The sequence below is a fragment of the Rhea pennata genome, chromosome 14 (assembly GCF_028389875.1).
Source record: "Rhea pennata isolate bPtePen1 chromosome 14, bPtePen1.pri, whole genome shotgun sequence".
Classification (NCBI taxonomy): domain Eukaryota; kingdom Metazoa; phylum Chordata; class Aves; order Rheiformes; family Rheidae; genus Rhea; species Rhea pennata.
The window spans coordinates 15,508,697-15,525,334 of NC_084676.1; the positions used below are offsets into that span (position 1 = coordinate 15,508,697).

General features: G+C 57.9%; 2 protein-coding genes across 2 annotated transcripts in view; one reads left to right on the forward strand and one right to left on the reverse strand.

Moving 5' to 3' along the window:
• The first annotated feature begins 214 nt into the window (after positions 1-214).
• Positions 215-16,638, forward strand: part of AFAP1L1 (actin filament associated protein 1 like 1) — a 30,825-nt gene continuing 14,401 nt past the window's right edge. Inside the window, exon 1 of the mRNA XM_062587140.1 lies at positions 215-265. Coding sequence (XP_062443124.1) covers positions 250-265 — 16 coding nt within the window. The 5' untranslated portion in view covers positions 215-249. The remainder of the gene's footprint in view (positions 266-16,638) is intronic.
• LOC134146982 (uncharacterized) lies at positions 8,975-16,083 on the reverse strand. The gene is made up of 3 exons (XM_062587679.1): positions 15,969-16,083; positions 12,825-13,228; positions 8,975-9,223 (listed from the first exon to the last, which is right to left on the reverse strand). Exons 1-3 carry the CDS (start codon positions 16,045-16,047, stop codon positions 8,975-8,977), a joined length of 732 nt encoding a protein of 243 aa, XP_062443663.1. The 5' UTR covers positions 16,048-16,083.

A 16,638-nucleotide genomic window follows, 5' to 3' on the forward strand; every position in this document is an offset into this window, starting at 1 on the left:
GATGGCCCCAAATCACCGCTCGGGACAGCCCAGGGCCGGCGGCTCTCAGCGGACCCCCCCTGCAGGAAAACGCCGAGGAGGAGCCGCGCCGGGTGCTCGGCGCTGCAGGGCAGGCGGGGAGGGAGGGGCGGGAGCGGCGATTGGCCGTGCCGGGCGCCCAGGCCCTGCCCCGCCGGGGCCGCCCGCTGCCCCGGCCACTTCCCCGCCCGCGCCTGCCGGCGGCCGGGCTGCCCGCGGCTGCCGCCGACCATGGACCGGCAGAGCGGTAAGCGGGGGCAGCGGCGCGGCTCGCCCCGGGGCCCGCGGCCGCGTCTCCCCCTCCCGTACCAGGGCTCCGAGGTGGCCGTAGCTGCGGGGTCAGCTCGTATCCGTGTTTGTGCTCGAAGGGAGCGCGGCGCGCCGGCTTCACCGGCGGGCGCGGGCGCGGGCGCGGGCGCGGGCGCGGGCGCGGGCGCGGGGCGGGCGCCGCGGTGCCCCAGCCCCGGCCGCCCAGCGAGCGAGCCGGCGGGCGCCGAGCGCCGGAGCCGGGGGCGGGCGGCTGCGGCGTCCCGGCAGCGCCCCTGCCCGCACCTGCGCCGCTCCCGCACCGCCCCCGGCATCGCTCTCGTGCTCTGGGGTGGGAATAGACCTGCCGGGGCCGGGTCAGCTCTGAAGAAGGGTCTGGCGGGGAGCAGAGGGAGGCTTGCAGGGGATGCTGCCTGCTTGTCCCGGGCCTGCAGAGGAGGCGCAGACAGCGGCGGGGTGTAGTATGGGGGCTCCTGGCCCTTGGCTTGTCCTGGTAAAGCTCCTACCAGCACTGGCCAAAAATAACAGCCAGGGAGTGAGGGGAGCCACTCCAGGTCTGTGAACTGTGAAGATGCTGAAAGCCCTGAAGGTTGTGCTGTATTTGCAGCTCTGTATGAGCACCAGAAAGACCTGAGGGTCAAGAGTTACCCTTCCTGATGTAAAAGGATGGGGTGGCATTTCTGCACTGGAAACTTTGCGTGAGGATTTTGACTCTTTGGCCACGGGTCGTGGTGTCTGCGCTCCGAGAGCAGCACTGGTGCCCGGCAGCCCGGGGAGCAGGGATGGCTCTCCCCAGGGGCTGCCACCAAAGGGGTGAGCAGCTCTGCTGGGTCTGAAGGAGGGGGCTGTTGTTGGAGAGCGAGCGCTTGCAAATGGCACATGGTGCTAGTGCTGTCCTCAAAGGTCCGAGAGGACATGATAGATGGATAAAGGGGAGAGCCAACGGTTGGGGCTCAGCTGTGCCTGTGGCTTTCCTGTTCAATTCTGTGAGCTGGGGGGGAGGACATGCCGTTTGACTCCAGCCTGTCCCAAAACACGGACAGTCAACCCCGGCAGGGAGCAGAGAGGTTCAGAGGTAATGCTGGGCTGGCCACTGGGCCCCCTCCTCAGCACCTTATTTTTGTTACTATTATTTGTTTTTATGAAACCATCTGAAGTGTTTAAAAACAGACTCCTAAGGCAGGTTGTTATTCCTTCCTCCCTCCCTGGGATTTTGGAGACCAAATCCCATAGCTGTCAAATGACCAAACTGAAAGACAGATCTTCCAGGCTGTGTCTGGGTGTTTGATGTGAGATACCTGGTGCTCCCAGCGTGAGGCAATGAGCACTCAGAGTTGTGGGGTCCCCATCTCAGGGTATGCCAGGGTGCCTGGCTTGCTGGTGAAATGACCCCATCCTGCGGGATCCTTGAGGAAGATGAGGATGTGAACGTGCTGCGGTAGCTGGGAATTCTTGGGTGACTCCTTTGCTGTCCTTCCTATGACCACGCTCCCTCCCATCCCCAGAGACTCGCTGAGGGATCAGAAAGGGAACAAGAGTGCAGGGAGACCGGGGCAGCACCTGCCCTTGCCGCTGGTGAGCCGGCAGAGGCTGTCAGTGTGCATGGTGGAGACAGGCTCTGGGGCAAGGCTTAGCCTGAGGGAGCCCTTGCACGAGTGAGCCTGCAGCGGCTGGACCCCGCAGTTTTGTGTGGTCCTGCTCTCTGAGAGCCTCTCTGCTATTTTTCCCTTCATAGGTGCCTTCTATGGTAACATCAGCAGTGCCTGCCTGCTCTGTTCTGAGTGCTTATAATGAATTGCTGTTGGCACCCACGTTGCTCTTTGCAAATGTAAACGTCCTTCAGACCCTCCTGTTCATCACCCAGAGCCTCTGGGATCCCTCAGAGGGGCTGTGATGTGTGGAGGGGAGGTGTGGAGGCCTCCCTGGGCTCCCTTTCCTGATGCAAAGGATACTGTGTCTGATGGTGGATAGCAGCTTGGCATCCCTGGTTCTCTGCTCCTGCACTGTGGCAGCACTTTTCTTCCCCTGAGGCTTTGCTCAGTCCCTGTGTGCTCTGCCTTGCTCTTGCTTTATGATCCTCTAACTCTTCCTATTGCTTTTCATGCTCCATGTGTTTCCTTCCAGGCCATGCAGTGGACTGTGCTGGGTTCGGCTCCTCCATCACCTAAACCAGGGGAACTCAGTGCTGTAGGCTCTCTGCAGGGTGGTTTGAGGTTGTGTTGGTGGAGAACTCTCTGCGTGTTGTGATTTGAGAGGACTGGGCTGGTTTGCTGTTCAGTGCAATGAGCCCTTGCTGTAAGCAGAGCTGTGCTCACACATGGCTTCTCCGTGGCAGTGACTCTTCTCTGACCTTTTGTGCCACCAGAATTTAGGTCTTGCACCAAACTTATCTGTGGTCTAAATCCAGCAAAGCCAGTGGAGATGTGTCAGGGATAAACTTGGCTCCAGCTCACCCACAGGAATGGGGAGGCATCAGGGGTGGTGGGAGGGAGCCTGGATCATTCTTGATCTGCTGCCTAAAACTCATCGGCAGGAATCCTGTCCACCCCTCGCATGTAGCTGGTGGAAGGGGGTGTGGAGTGGGAGAAACACATATCGGCCCAGCTGTTAGTGCGTGAGGCAAGTGTGGCACTCTCCCCCGCATTGCAGCCATTCCTTCCGCTGGAAACTGAGCCGCCCGGGTCCAGCCGGAGGCAGCCACGGGCCTGTTTATAGCCGGGGAGCGTGCAGGGAAAGGGGCTGGAGCCCTCCTTGAGCTGCCCACTGTGCTCCACCTTCCACACTGGGAAGGTGGCAGAGGGTGGCACCAAGCAGAGCAGGGGGGCACTTGAGTTATTTGCCCCCGATAGCATCAGATATCCTTCCACACACAATGCTGTGCTTAACCGGTGGAAATGGCTCTCTCAGCCCTGTCTCGTTGCCGCTTGTAGGTATTAGAGCTGTAAGAATTAACCTGCTTCGTATCTCACACGTGCTGCCCGGGGGGCTCGCTTTGAAGCAGGGTGCTGTGCAGTCGCTGGGCCGCACGGAGCTCTGGGCAGCGCGCGTTTCCCTGGAGCGCCATGTTCAAAGCCGCCTGCTCTTCCGGAGAGACCTAATCCTGCACATTGCTGGTGTCTCTGCTGCAGCAGGAAGAGGCTACTTGCAAAGCAGGCTTGCACCCCTTACTGACTGCTGTGCTGGTAGTATCCTCCAGGCAATGTTCCTGGCGACTGTCCTATCTCACTGGGCTGTCTGGAAAATCTGCCTCTTTCCAGAGTTTGCTATTGACCTGGAAATGCTATTTTCTGGTGCAGATGTGCTGAGCTGCGAGACTCACATGCATGCTGCTACTGAGCGGTGATGTAAGTTGAAATTCTCTTGCCTGAAGGCAGGTGGGCATTTCTTATCTCATCCCAGGAAAACTTTGTTTTAAGGTTTTTTTGAAAAAAGTCTCACCTCAAATAATCAGAAGCCTTTTAAAAAGAGGACAAGGAGTAAAAATTGGACTTGACCCTAGAGTTCCTGTTGTACAGTAGCCAAGTAACTTACTTGGGACATAAGATAAAGATTTTGCAGAGCGGAGACTTTAAAAGTCACTTTTATCACTTTTAAAGTGGTTTCTGACATCCCAGACCCATGTCCTGACCCATTACCTCTTGTCTACACCAGCTACTGTCTAGTGAGCATCGGTAAAAGTCTTTCCTGAAGAGCAAGTATCTCCTCCTGCCTCTAAGGAACCTTTTTCTTTTCTTTTTTTTCCCAGTGAAACTAAGTGGCAAAACTGTCAGTCCTGCAAAATATCTATTGAATGTCATTCTTCCAAGGCAGCAGCAGGACAGTTTTGTTGGAAAATTCCCAAGGAGCTCTGCGTTGTCTCGGCCAGCCCTGCCGCTTACCGGGTAAACAGGCACCCCGGCCAGAGCGCCCGCGATGAGTAGCGCTCATCCCTGCCACCCGAAGGGGAGGGCACCGCGCGCAGCCCGCCACCGCCTGGCTTTCATCACCCGCCGCTGCTAAAAGTTGTGGCATTCGGGGAGCTCGAATGGTTCTGCAGACACCAAGCTGATGATCTGCAGCCTCCGCAGCGGGGATGGATGAAAATGACTTATTTCCCAGTCACTCGCTAGGCTCCTGCCATGGCAGCCCCTTCGGTTTTGCTTTTGATACGTCTCCCATCTCATCAAAGGCAGCCTCTCTGGCAGGCGAGGGAAAACACTGACATTTCGTAGGAGTTTGGAACAAAAACAGATCTTTGCTGCAAGGAGTTTCCATGCTTCAAAATCTTTTTTTGAAGTGGCTTTCATGTGCATGTGATCCTGGAAATGATAGGACGCGGGTCTGGGTGACACTGGTTTGCTCTGACTGCTAGTGATTAGCATGGAAAGTGCCTGGAAGATATGTAAGGAGCAGCTTGAACAGTGGTTTGGGGTTGTTCTTTTTTGTTTGTTTGTTTGTTTATTTGTTTTCCTTGGATATTTGAACATTAAAACCACCAGACTTGGTGATGGGGGGACAGACCTTTTCTGGCTCATTGTCAGGGTCCAGCCTCCTGTTTTATGTGATTCCCAGTGTAATTTTACACTTTGGGAAACTGAGGTCATAAAAGACAGAGCCAGGAAGAGAAGTTGTGTAGAAGTAGGTTTGATACTTGGTTTCTGTATCTTGACGTTGAAAGCAGATGTAGTAAATCAGTCCAGGCACGGAGGGAGTCATCAGCAATAACCAGAGTAGTTGCGTCTTCCCATATGCTCAAGCCTGTAAACTTTTCTCCTGTGATAAGCTGATTTTCCTGACTCTCCCCTCCAGCTGCAAAAGGGTTAAGCCGATCGGAAACGCTGTTGGGCCTCGTGGCCTTGCTGCTGCACCTGATGCTCCCGTTGGAGCTTGGCAATGGAAGGAAACGGAAGGGCTGTTCTCAGCTGAGAAAATACGCTTATCCTGCCCTCAGAGGGATCCTACGGGGCAGCACGTCCCCATCCCCTCCTGGAGGTGGAGACCCTTCTGAGGGCTCTGGCTGCCCTGTCCCAAGCACATCCCACTGCTTTTCCTTGGTAGCCTTTCAACAAAACATCTCTCCTGAGGGGACAGGGAGCATGTCCTCCATCTGCCCTCAGGCAGGTGGCCTTTCTGGGCCCCAGAACATCGCGTGGGTGGGATGTGTCTTTCCTGGAGCCACGGTACCAGACAGGGGTGCCCTTGAATGCTGCTGGTATGGGGAGTGCCAGTGCTGGGGGCTCATCTTCCTTCTCCCTGACTCTGCCAGGATGTTTCCCCCATAAAGGATCTGTGTTTTCACCTCCTAATGTGCCTGAAAAGATGTGTCTGTGTTGTGCAATGTGACTGAAAGCATTTGGAAAAGCAGAGCCTGCTCTAGGCTGGTAGGTGCCTGATCTGCCAGCTAATTCCTTCTGTTCCTGCCATTTTTTCCTCTCCTTGCTCATACCCTGCTGAGTGAGGGTCTTGTATCCAGCCCTTATCCCTCCTCTGTTTTCAAGGGTTCAGTTATAATTACCATAGGTAGTTCCTTTTACCAGAAACAAATCTGATCTGCTAATCTTCCCTCTTTTCTTTTCTCCTCCTGTGAGTGGATTATTGAATCTGAGATGTTTCAGAGCTTAGCTTCAGGGAAGGGTGATGATGTACAGGACAGGGAGAGTGTGACGTTTTTGGATGCAGAGAGCTTTCAGTCCCTGTCAGTAGTCCCAGCTGGAGATATTCAGGTCTGGAGAAGCCACCTAGCACTTGGTGGTAACCACATAGACTGTGCCCATCTCCACAAGTGTCAGTGGGGAGGGCATGCTGGTGGGAAAGCTATAATGAGCACTGGAGTGCTGAGTGAGCAGGTTTATCACCACAGTGACTGCAATTAGTCATAATTTCTGCTGTCCTGAAGGCTGAGGTTTGGTGGAGACAAAGGGCTGCAGAGAGGCAAGGGAAGACGTGGGCTTGGATCCCCCCAGATCTGAGCTAGCAGCTTCCGCCTTGCAAACAGGAAAGCATGACTTGAGGAGACTTCCTGTAGCTCTGCTCGGGCTCTCACGCTGCTTAGAGAGGTGGATGTTTGCAGGAATGAACAGAATGTCAGCTTGCACGACTTGGCCTGTGTCAGACACCCTAGGGCCAGACCAACCCTCTTTGCTCTAGCACTACAGCGCAATCCCGCGAGGCGCCTGCGCAAGTGCTTTTTTCCTTCCCCTGAGCCTCTCCACGGCCACTGCCTGCAGGGTGCCACCTCTTAGCACACGGCACGGAAACTGCAGTCGGGTTCTGTATCCCCCTTGGGCTGAGGCACCTTGCAGCTGGAGCGTAGGCGGCTCCTTGTCCTGCGGCACGTTCCCGCCTGTCCCCTCGCCTCTGGAGGCCCCAGCGCACGCTCGCTCCTGCCTGCCTGGCTGCAGTTCCCAGAGCTTTCTGAAACCTCTTATCTATGAGTTTATTCCTGAGCTGCCTGCATCGTACTGCTCCCCAGGCAGCAGCGATGGGGAAATGCAGTGCCCTTGCAGTGCCCGGGCCGCTGGAAAGGCTTGTCGGGAGACAGGCAACATCTCCCTGATCCTGTGCCCGTGGCCTCTCCTGCTGCCGGGTCCGGGCTGCTGAGCCGGTCCCAGAGGCCTTTCCTGGTGTCGGCAGAGTGGCCAGGCCAACCTGCTGCTCTCTGCAGTTTGTTTTGAAGAGGCCGACGCCAGAGTTTTGCTTGGAAAAAATACAGTTTATTCTGGGTTCTGACTAATCCTAACATCTCTCCTCTGCCTGAAGCTTGTTTTTTATACATTACTCAGCAGGTCTCACCCCTGCCTGACTATTCCTTTAAAAGGGCATCGCAGACCTCTCTTTTCATTCATTATTTAAAGTGTTCTTGAGCCAGCAGCTCTTATCGTCCTCCAACTCCAATCTCTGTGCTCCCAGGCTCACTCTGCAGAGCGTCCTGCAACGTGGTCGCTTTGATTTGCGCTGATTTTGAAACATAGCCTTTAACGACTGAATCTGATCCCTGCATGTCTGTGGAGCTAAGCGCATAGATAAGTTGGAGCTGCAGCTGGAAACAACTTGTCCCTGGCTTTGGGGGTCCCCAGGCTGCAGGGGTCCTTCCCCAGCCTCTTTTGCAGCACCAGGGGGTCAGGACCTCTTTGTTTTAGGGGAATAAAGTTTGCTTTTGGTGAGCTAAAACAAACTACCACAATTATCTCTAGGAGTCAGAGAAACTGCTGCTAAGCCGTCAGCAGAGACGGACAGCCCCAAGGCAGGGCAGCCCCTGGTGAGGGGGTCTAGCTGCAGCACGGGGCGCTGAAGAGTCTTTACCTGGCTCAGTCACAGGCGTTATCTGTATGCAGTTCAATCAGCCTGTTAATTATTACCTGCACCGCGCCGGCTCCAGTTTGTGAAGGTGCTCTCCATCGACGCTGGCGGCTGCTGTGGACCCTCCTGCGGCAGGACCGTGGCCAGGCTGCTCTTTCCACACTGGGCATTGCTCACATTCCTCCCTGGGGCCCAAAGGCCCCCTTGGTGGATCACCGCCACCCGGGCCTGGGGTGCTGGTGGCAGCTATCCGCCTGCTTGGCACCACAGGCTTGCAGCTAGGGTTGTGCTGCAGGGCAGTCCGGCTGGCCGGGGACCGCCGCAGCTCTGCCAGCATCGCGCCTGCGTGCATCTTTTCACTAGGCTTCTCTCTGCTTTTGGTTCCCTTCCTTTGAATGGACATATGTGTTCAGAGTTTGCTTTCAGTGGATGGGCCAAGGGAGAACTGCTTGATTTTTAAAACTATGGAAAATGTAACAAGCTGTTCTAAACCCTCTTTTATCCTCGCTTTTAAGCACTTTGCATGGACTAGCTTTGCAATGCCTCTGTTGGGAACAGCGGGAGAACTGAGGCCAGGAGCAGGGAAGGGGCCGACAAGTCGATCAGGGGCCACTGGGGAGCCTGTCGCCCTTGCCCCATCCCGCAGCGAGGCTCTGCATCCCCGTGCTGCAGACACGCCTGGAGGCATCGCAGCTGTGCAGGCCAGGGGCTGCGTGTCTGCAGCAGGATGCTGGACGCCTGCTGCGCTGGGTGTCGGCGAGCCGGCCCCGCATCTCCTCCCTGCTCGCAGCGAGCTCAGTCTCCTTGCTCCCGAGGTGTCCAGTGTGCCAGTTGCTGCCACGCTCATGGGTGATCTGAGCAGGGTGTTCCCATCCCGTTTTTGCAGAGCACTTTTAAAGGTGCTCGCCTCCATCCCTCTCCAGCCCCTTGCCCTCACAGCTCATGGGCTGCTCTCCCCTGCTTGCTCGGGAGCACTGGAGAGACCCTCCTGTCGGGTAGCACCATGATCGGGAGATCTGTTGCCTGGTTACGCTCTCCCAGGGTTTGGATGTAGCAATGTGGTTTGCACTGGCTGGCAGCAATCTCTGTCTCTCTGTCTAAGGGCCATCTCGCGCTAACCAGTGCCAGGCGCAGGTCTTCCTCTGGGGGTTTCATCTCAGTCTGTGAGCACCAAACCCCCAAACAAGCAGGGGAGGCAACCGAGAGTCATGTTTGCGTTCCAGAAGAGATGCCTCCCTAGGCCTGGTCCCTGCTGTCTTGCTCCAAGCAAGACAGTGCTCGGTGCAATGGTGCGCTGGCCGGCGTCACGCCGAGTGCACAAGAGCGGCCCTGAGCCGTCGGGGCAGGGTGTGCGAGAGTCTCCTCTTCGGGAGCAGGGTCGCGGGCCGGGTCTCGTTGAGGTGGCTGGCACTCATGTTTTGTGTTTTGCCCCACTGGCAGCCTCTGACAGATTAGCTCCTAATTTAAAGCAGGCTCCCTCGTCCGAGGCCTCTTGGCTCCGCGGGGCAGAGGGCAGCTGTTCACCTTGGCGGGGCATGAGCGCTGAGCCCCCGCGAAGCCGGTGCACGCCGTCCTGCAGCCCTAGCAAAGCGCTCTGGCTCTGTGGGTACCTCGAGGGCAGCTGCAGTGACAGCGACAGGCCACCAGCTAGACACTGCGGCTAAACAAGGGACAGAGAGTGCTGGCGGCCACAAAAAGCCTCTGTTAACAGGGGGTGAGTGTTAGCGCTGGGAGAAGCACTCGGCACGGGGTAGCTTTCCCGGCACAGTGTCCGCACCTGCTCCGGAGAGACGTGGGGAGAGACCGTGGGCCTCTCTGCAGCCCCTTTGAGTTCAGCAGTTGTTTATCTGCTTGGCCGCAAAAGCGGCCCCTTTCTCCCCTCAACTTTCAGGGCCGCTTCCAGCCTGATGTTTAATGCATTTTCATGCAAAGCAGAGATTTCTCAAGCCTGTTGGCCCATCGGTCCTTGGCACAGAGAGGTGCGACTGCAGAAGCTTAGCCAGGGCACTGCACTTAAGCAGCCTAATCTGATAGCTGCTATCTGAGGATGTGCAGAGCCAGAGCACGTGGTGCTCTAGAGCTGCACACTTAACTCTGGGAGCATGAAAGGTATTTTGCAAGAAAGACATGTCCTACAATCCAATGAGGGCTGCACAGGCTGTTTCTCCTGCCAGCAAGGCCAGTTTAAACAGCTTTGGCCCCTCTGATGCCCTGTGGCATGCCTGAGGGGGCTGCACCCCATCCCCCTGCCCCACATTGAGTTATTTCCCATCAGGACCGGTGCCCCGATGGGTTAGTAGTGGGCAGCCAGTGAGGCAAGGGGGTGCAGAGGAAGGCTCCTTGTGCTATACTGCAGCCCTGCAGGCAGCTGCCACCGACAGGAGGGTTTCCACCACCTCTTCCAGGCCTGGAGCAGGGCTCTGAGCACGGGCACCTCCTCAACTTAGCCTGAGTTGACTTAGCGGCAGACCAGCACCTGTCCCTCTGCACAGCGCTGAGAGGGGTGAGCCTTGCCAGCGGGGCCTGGCTAGAGCTGGGCGCCACGAGCCCCAGTGTAGCTCAGCAGTGAAATGAAGAGGGCACCACCATGATCCCTCTTTCTCCAATACTTGCTGTAATCTAGATTACAGAAAAGAGGCTTGACTGGCTTCCTTGCAACATGAGTGATGGTTTCTTGGATGTGCAGACTGGTGGTGACATGAACGCAAGTGATAACCTTGACCCCGTGTCAGCTCTGCCAGTCTGTAATTACACTTCTCTCCATTCCTGGCTCCTATTCTGTCAGGTTTAAGAGCACGATAAGGATGGGAAACTCTCCTCTCCTGGAGAAGAGTGACTTGACCAGGACCAAAATGGGGACGTTTAGGGTCTTCCTCCTGTGGCCAATTCCCGTGTACCTGGGTTCTCTGCCCTGGTCTTTCTGTGCAGAGGGAGAGAGCTAGCCCTCTGTCCATGGGGTGGCAAAGGACTTGGAGAAGCGCCTCCTGCACAGAGGGCTAGGCTGGCGGGGGAGCACTGGTGTGATGCCTAAAGCGTTGGTGTGAGGCAGGGGGTCTTGGAGAGAGTGCCTGGAAGTATGGCCCTGCTGCTCTTCCCCAGGCTTGGACTTGCTGCTCAGCTGTTCTCTGGGTGAGTTGCTGAGAGCAAGGCCAGTAGATAAGGCTTTCTGCAGAGCTATTTATACTAGGGGAAAATATGACATTGTTGGCAAAAGAAATGGGCCAGGAGCAGGTCCCAAACGGTGCCAAAAGCAGCTGAGATGAGCTGCTTGTTTTCTAGTGTCACTAGACAGGGCTCTGGGCTGTCCATGCTGCTGGGTTAGTGCTGGAAAAAGAAGTCACCTCAAACTGTTGTGGTGTTGGGCTGGGCTTCTGGAGTAGATTGGGTTTAAGATAAAGGAGGATCAGCAGACACTGCTAGGGCAGCCTTCTTGCTATTTAATCTCCCTGGTTCCTCTTCTCCTCCTCCCCCCGCGCTGGGGTAGGGCAAAGAGAAAGGGGTAGTGGGCCCCTCTAAAACCTACAGGCTCCTTTGTGTAAAAAGATACGCTAGAGAGCAATTACATTGGGAGGAGAACTGGTGGAGGATCTTCTGTCCCCTTAAGCAAGCAGGTTTCATGTTCATCTCCCAGCACTGATTTTCCGAGGTTATCAGCTAAGGATGTGAATTACTGTAAGGTCACGACGATACAGTCCCCAGGGGATGTGTGTCCCTGCCTTGCCTTGTGCAGCCTGGCTCTGGGAGGTGTGGTGTGCTCCGAGGTGCTCCTGTGCTGCCCTCTCGTCTGGGAAGGCTGCACAGAGGCAGCCGCTCACGGGGAGCTGGAGGATGAATTCCTCTCTCGGGCGTGACGGGAAGGTCAGCAGGCTTGAGCTTACCTTGCGTTCAGCAATGCCTAGGGATGCCGTGACATGTCAGCAGGGCAGTTTGTCCAGCCGTGGGGCGGCGATGCTAAAGGCTACGGGGTTAATCGGTGCGTGGATGCAGAAAGCGGGGCTGGCCGGGGTGTCGTGAGCTGGAGAGGGGCTGGCTCCCAGCCGCCTGGGAGTGAGACTGACCCACTTGGGCTAACACTGCTGACCAGGGTTGATGCTGAGTCTAAGACGCTCCTTCCTCATCTGCCCGCTCAAGGGGCCCTTGTTTTCAGGGAGGAGATGATTCATGTGCATCAAGTGGCCCCTTAGCAAATCTTCCACTGTTATGGGACATTTCCAGAGCTCAAGTGTGATAATTAATGGTTGGCTTTGCTCTGAAACCCTCCGGGCTGGAGCATGCCAAGTTGCTCTGTAACTACATACCCAAGAGTGCTGATATGGAGGAGGTATTTTCCAGGCAGGCGTTTCTCAGCCGTTCCCGGTGATCCCTCCTAGCAGGCTGTGCCACGATGGGGTCTAGTCCCCGTCTGCTTTGCGGCCAGCTGGGACAAAGCCCCACAAGACTCGGGCAGGAGGGGAGCGCTGCTCTCGAGGGCCGAGAGTCCTCGGCCGCCCTCCCCGGAGGAGGAGTGGCAGGAGGCTTTGTGCGCGTGGTGGCCCGCCAGCGATCCCCCCAGCAGCTCGCCCGTGCACAAAGGGACAATTCTGGGAGAGCCGCGCTCCCTCCGCCCAGGCGCTTCCTCATGGGCTTCCTCCGTGCCCCCTGGAGAAGAAACCTCCGTGTGCATGGAAAAGGCCTCGGGAACTGGCGTTGGCCCTCAGCGCGGGGGGCTCAGGAGGCCATCGCCTTCCTCCGTGCACAGAGGGGTGGTGAAGGCTGGCCCTGCTCAGCCAGGAAGCAGCGCTGGGGCTTCCTGGGCCAGGGGGTCCGGGAGGACCCTCGGGGGGGTGGGGGGACCTCGCCGTGAGGGCGGTGGCCGAGGCTCGGGCTGTGCGCCGTGCTGTGCCGTCTCCGCTGCCGTCGTCGGGTCCTCGGGCGAGTTCCCGCTCTGGAGCCCCCGGCTGTGCCCCTTCCCCGGCCCACACCCCACCTATTTACGGCTTCCCAGGAGCTGTAAATGTTTGTTTGCTGCTGGCGGCGGCTCTGAGCAGCCCTCCGCAGGCCGGCGGATTGTCCCGGGGCCCTGCCTGCGCCAGCAGGAAGCTTTTTATTTTTGCTTGGTTTTTATTTTAGCTACAAACAATGGCTGTCACTCCCAGCATCCGATTTCCCCCGCGCCCCCCTCGCCCGCAGCCTTCACCTGGCCCGGGAGGAAGCGCGGCTGAGTCCAGGCGGAGGCAGGAAGAGCCGGAGCAGCGGGGCGCTCGGCACCTGGGTGGCCCTGCCTTGGGCAAGCGGAGGGGCCGGCGGCGTGGGCGTCCCTGTGCGCTGCTCGGTGGAGGGCTGTTGAGGCGCGGATGTGACTTCTGGTGGAACAGCGTCTCCCCAGGGCTCTCTGCGAGGCCGTGAGCGTGGACCCACATTGCTTGGGGTGACAACCCCACGTGCATGTCCTTGTCTCTTTCCTTTTCCAACAGCTGTGCCCATGCACCAGGAAACTCCTGCATCAGCCCAGCTGGAGCCTCTTCCTCCTCCTTGCAGGTTGCTGGAGGAGGACCTGCTTTTTGCTCCTGTGACCGAGCACAGGACGGGAAGGTGGGGAAGATGGGCTCCGCAGCTGCAGGCTCCACCGGGACCCATATCTTTGCGCTGTGGAAGAGGGTCTCTGAGAGGGAAGTGCTCACGGGGTCTAAAAATAGAGATGTCCTGGGTGAGAGGTGGAGAGAGGCTATCATGAGGATGGGGCGCAGCTCCTACGGATTGGGGGGACACTGGTGGTCAGCATGACGGGGAGCTGCCGTCATACTTGGACCCCAGGATGGGCTCTAGCAGCAGAGAAAACACTGTCACGCTGTCCTTCTCGAGCAACAGCGGCCCTCCCACTGGCTCTGCTCAGCCACGGAGGTCCTGACCAGTGTGTCTCCCCCCAGCACATCCAGCCCGAGTTAGCTAATGCTAAAACCATCTGTTGCCACGGCTCCTGGCCTTCCCAGGCTTAAAGACCTCTCTAACATCTTCCCATCCCCACTGCAGCAATCGGAAAGGCTGGAAACTTGGAGAGGAGTGAGTTGCGAGCAGGGAGGGCTCGCCTCCTTCCCCTGCCCTAGGATGCCTGTTTCCAAAGCCCAGCTCAGACCAGCAAATTGGTCCAATCCGACTGGGTTTAGGCTGCGAGAGAAACCTCTGAAGAAATCAGCAAATGGGACCTATTTGTTAGCACGAAGGAAAGGTGCAGGGCCAGAGAGGTCTCCGGAACAAGGCCGTGCCTCGGTGGGAGGGGGACTTTTTTTTTTGCCTTTTTTTTTTTTCTTTGACTGCTTCACCTGCTCAGCACTAGTGGCTGCTCTGATGTAGGTGGCTGCTCTGATGTAGCATTGCCTTTCCCCTGGGGGAGCAGTGGAGCCTTTGATGTCCTGCTGCTGTTTCCGTTCCAGGGTTTTGTGGTTTCACGGCTGCAGTTGATTGAGGTCCTGAGGGCTGTGTTGGGTATGGACGCCACTGCTGTCATGTCCAGCCCAGGAACACGAGCACTGGCCGTGTTAAAGCATACATTGCCTTTTGTCTGTGCGCCAGCTCCAGAGTAGCCCGTGTCCCAGCCTGCAATGTTTTGGGTCAGGTGGCAGGCTGGTGCGGGGTCTGGTGTTCATTCTTCTGAGGTACGGCAGAAGTAACGCATGGGTTCCCCTGCCAGCCCTGTCCTTGGTACACTGAGCAACCCGGGGTATGTTGCGTCGGCTCCTGCTGCCCCCAGTGCCATGCCCCTTGCCCGGGCAGGGCTGCAGGAACCCCCTGGGCTGACAAGGCACCAAGTGACCTCTGGGCTCCTGCGTGAGAATGGGAGAGCAGCAGCCTGATACATTTGGAGTGAGGAGCCCATGTGCTGGATAGAGTTGGTGGCTTTCCTGGCAGGGCGGGATGTAGGTTTCCCCCAGAGCTGGTGCCGGTGTCGCTGTAGGGGTTTGGGCTGTCCTTGGTACCAAAGCCAGCAGAAGGCAGCCAGGGAAGGTTGCTGATATCAGCTGGGACCAGAGTTTCTTCTTGCTTGACGTGGGATGCCTGGCTCCCAGGAGGAGGCAGGCGGAGGGTTGGCGCCCACGCCAGCTTTGATAAACAGAATGGGATCCTGCTATTTTGGACTGAGTGAGTTCTTGAGAGGTCTCCAGTGGAAAGGTACGCACCCCCTGGGAAACAGCCCTCGGCTTCCCGAAAGCTGTGCAAAGGGGTGATGCCGTCATAGCGGTGCCCCTTGAAGAGGGAAGGCCTTCTGCTGCCATCGTCCCCCACTCTGTGCCAGGGGATGCTGAGAGGCTCATGCTGGAGGCTGGGCAGATAACCAGCCCCTTAAAGCCTCCAGTGCCTCTGCCCCGACTGTGGGACTAAAGGGGGGTGCACGGGGGTAAGCCCCGCAGCGCAGCTACCCTTGAGCGCTCTCCCCTTACTTCCTGCAGCCACCCCACTAACTTTATCCGGGCTAGGAGCCTAACGAGCATAGGAAATTAATTCCTTCCCTTCGTCCGCTCCCCCAGGCACAGGCTCGGCTCAGCGCCCCGCGTGCCTCCTCGCGGATCACAGGCCTCTTTGACTGGCTCACCCGCCTTGTGTTTCGGTGCGTGTTTAACAAGGGAGACGGAGGGGACAGCTCAGTGAGGGGAAAACAAAGGAGCCTTCAGTACTTGCCCCGCGCTCTTCGCACTGCGCACCCCGGCTCGGAGCCGTCAGTCAAGGCATTGCTGATGAGCTCACCAGCCTGCAATGCCGGGCGACAGCCTTGCTTATCGGGCGCTGTCACTTCTTGTGTGCACAGGGGTCTCCTAGACCCTCTCACAATGCACAGTGCCAGCTTTGTGACTATTAATAGAAATTTATTTGCCCTCTTGCCCTTGGCTAGGCTGAAACCCTGACACCAAAGCTGGTGGCTCTGATGGGAGACATTCTGCAAGTGGTAGGAATGGAGATACCCGTGGGCAGCAGGACCTAGGCTTCGGTGTGTGGCATGTGCATAGCTAAGGTAGGGCATGTGAATGGTCTCCATCTCCTCCAGGGGAATTCATGGCCAACTGGGAGCCTGTTGAGCTCTGCTGCATTGGGAAACCAGCAAGATGTCTAAGTGTCCCCCCAGATCCTTGCAGAGGGCCCAGAAATAAGTGGGTGCTGGATGGACAGTAGAGCACCTTGCTTTTCAACCCATCCTGTCGCCTGCTAGCCCAGCACTCTGCCAGACCCTGCAGCTGCATCCTGTGGAAGGCAGGAGGTGGATGTCTCACCTTGTCTGGATACCATCACCACGCTGCTGCATGGGGGATGTCCTCCCACCCTGCCCAGGCAGCGCTGGCATGAAGCACCACACGAGCATCGCAGGGAGGAGCTTCTCCTCCCTCCCTCACTCTCCACAAGGGTACGGAAGAGGGCAGTGGCAGCTGAGCACTTACCCTGCTCATCACATGCATGAGGCTCCCACATGGCTGGAGCACCTCCCTGCCCTTGGTGGCACATGCTGGTGGGGGGCATCTAGCAGAGCATCAGTGGGACCTGGGCTCCTTGGCTCTGTACCTGCTGGGTGGTGTTTCCCCAGCTCTGGAGCTCAGCGGTGTTCATGGAGACGGGGAACCTGGTGCCTCTGCGGCTGCGTTCTCGGTGCTGCTGGCTCCCCAGCCTTGCCTGCTCTTTCTGGAGTTGGGCTGAGGCTTCTCACCCTCCACCTGCCCCGTTTTGGCCTGTCCACGGGAGACGGATGATGGTGAAGCCAGCCGAAGGGGCTGACGTTGGTGTTTAGCTTGGCTCCAGGGAGGGAGGAGGAAGCAGAAGGTCTGCGCAGATAGAGGCCCGGCGGCAGGAAGAGGCTCACGAGCTACATCCTGCCTCGTGGACTGGGGCTGGAGACCGCTGCCTCGCTGGGTGGCCCCAGGGCCCTTGGCCCCAGTGGAGGGAGAGTCTGGGGCTCAGCTCGGCAGAGCCTGCTCTGCATCAGCCCCCCGTCCGCCGTGGCGGAGCAGCCGCGCAGATGGGGCAGGTGAGGAGCCGGGCACCGTCCTCACGTCCCCCCTGCTGGGAGCGGGGCTGCCGCCGCTGCCCTTGGTCTCGTGGGGGGAGGCGCGACGG

What these genes read in the sequence shown, in the direction of transcription:
- LOC134146982 (XM_062587679.1), bottom strand. Translation starts at nt 16,047, where the DNA reads ATGCCCCCCACCAGCATGTGCCACCAAGGGCAGGGAGGTGCTCCAGCC. An exon ending in TCATGCATGTGATGAGCAGG is followed by an intron (nt 13,229 to 15,968) that starts GTAAGTGCTCAG and finishes CTCTATTTTTAG; the next exon opens with ACCCCGTGAGCACTTCCCTC. An exon ending in GGCCCCTCCGCTTGCCCAAG is followed by an intron (nt 9,224 to 12,824) that starts GCAGGGCCACCC and finishes TCCCTTGTTTAG; the next exon opens with CCGCAGTGTCTAGCTGGTGG.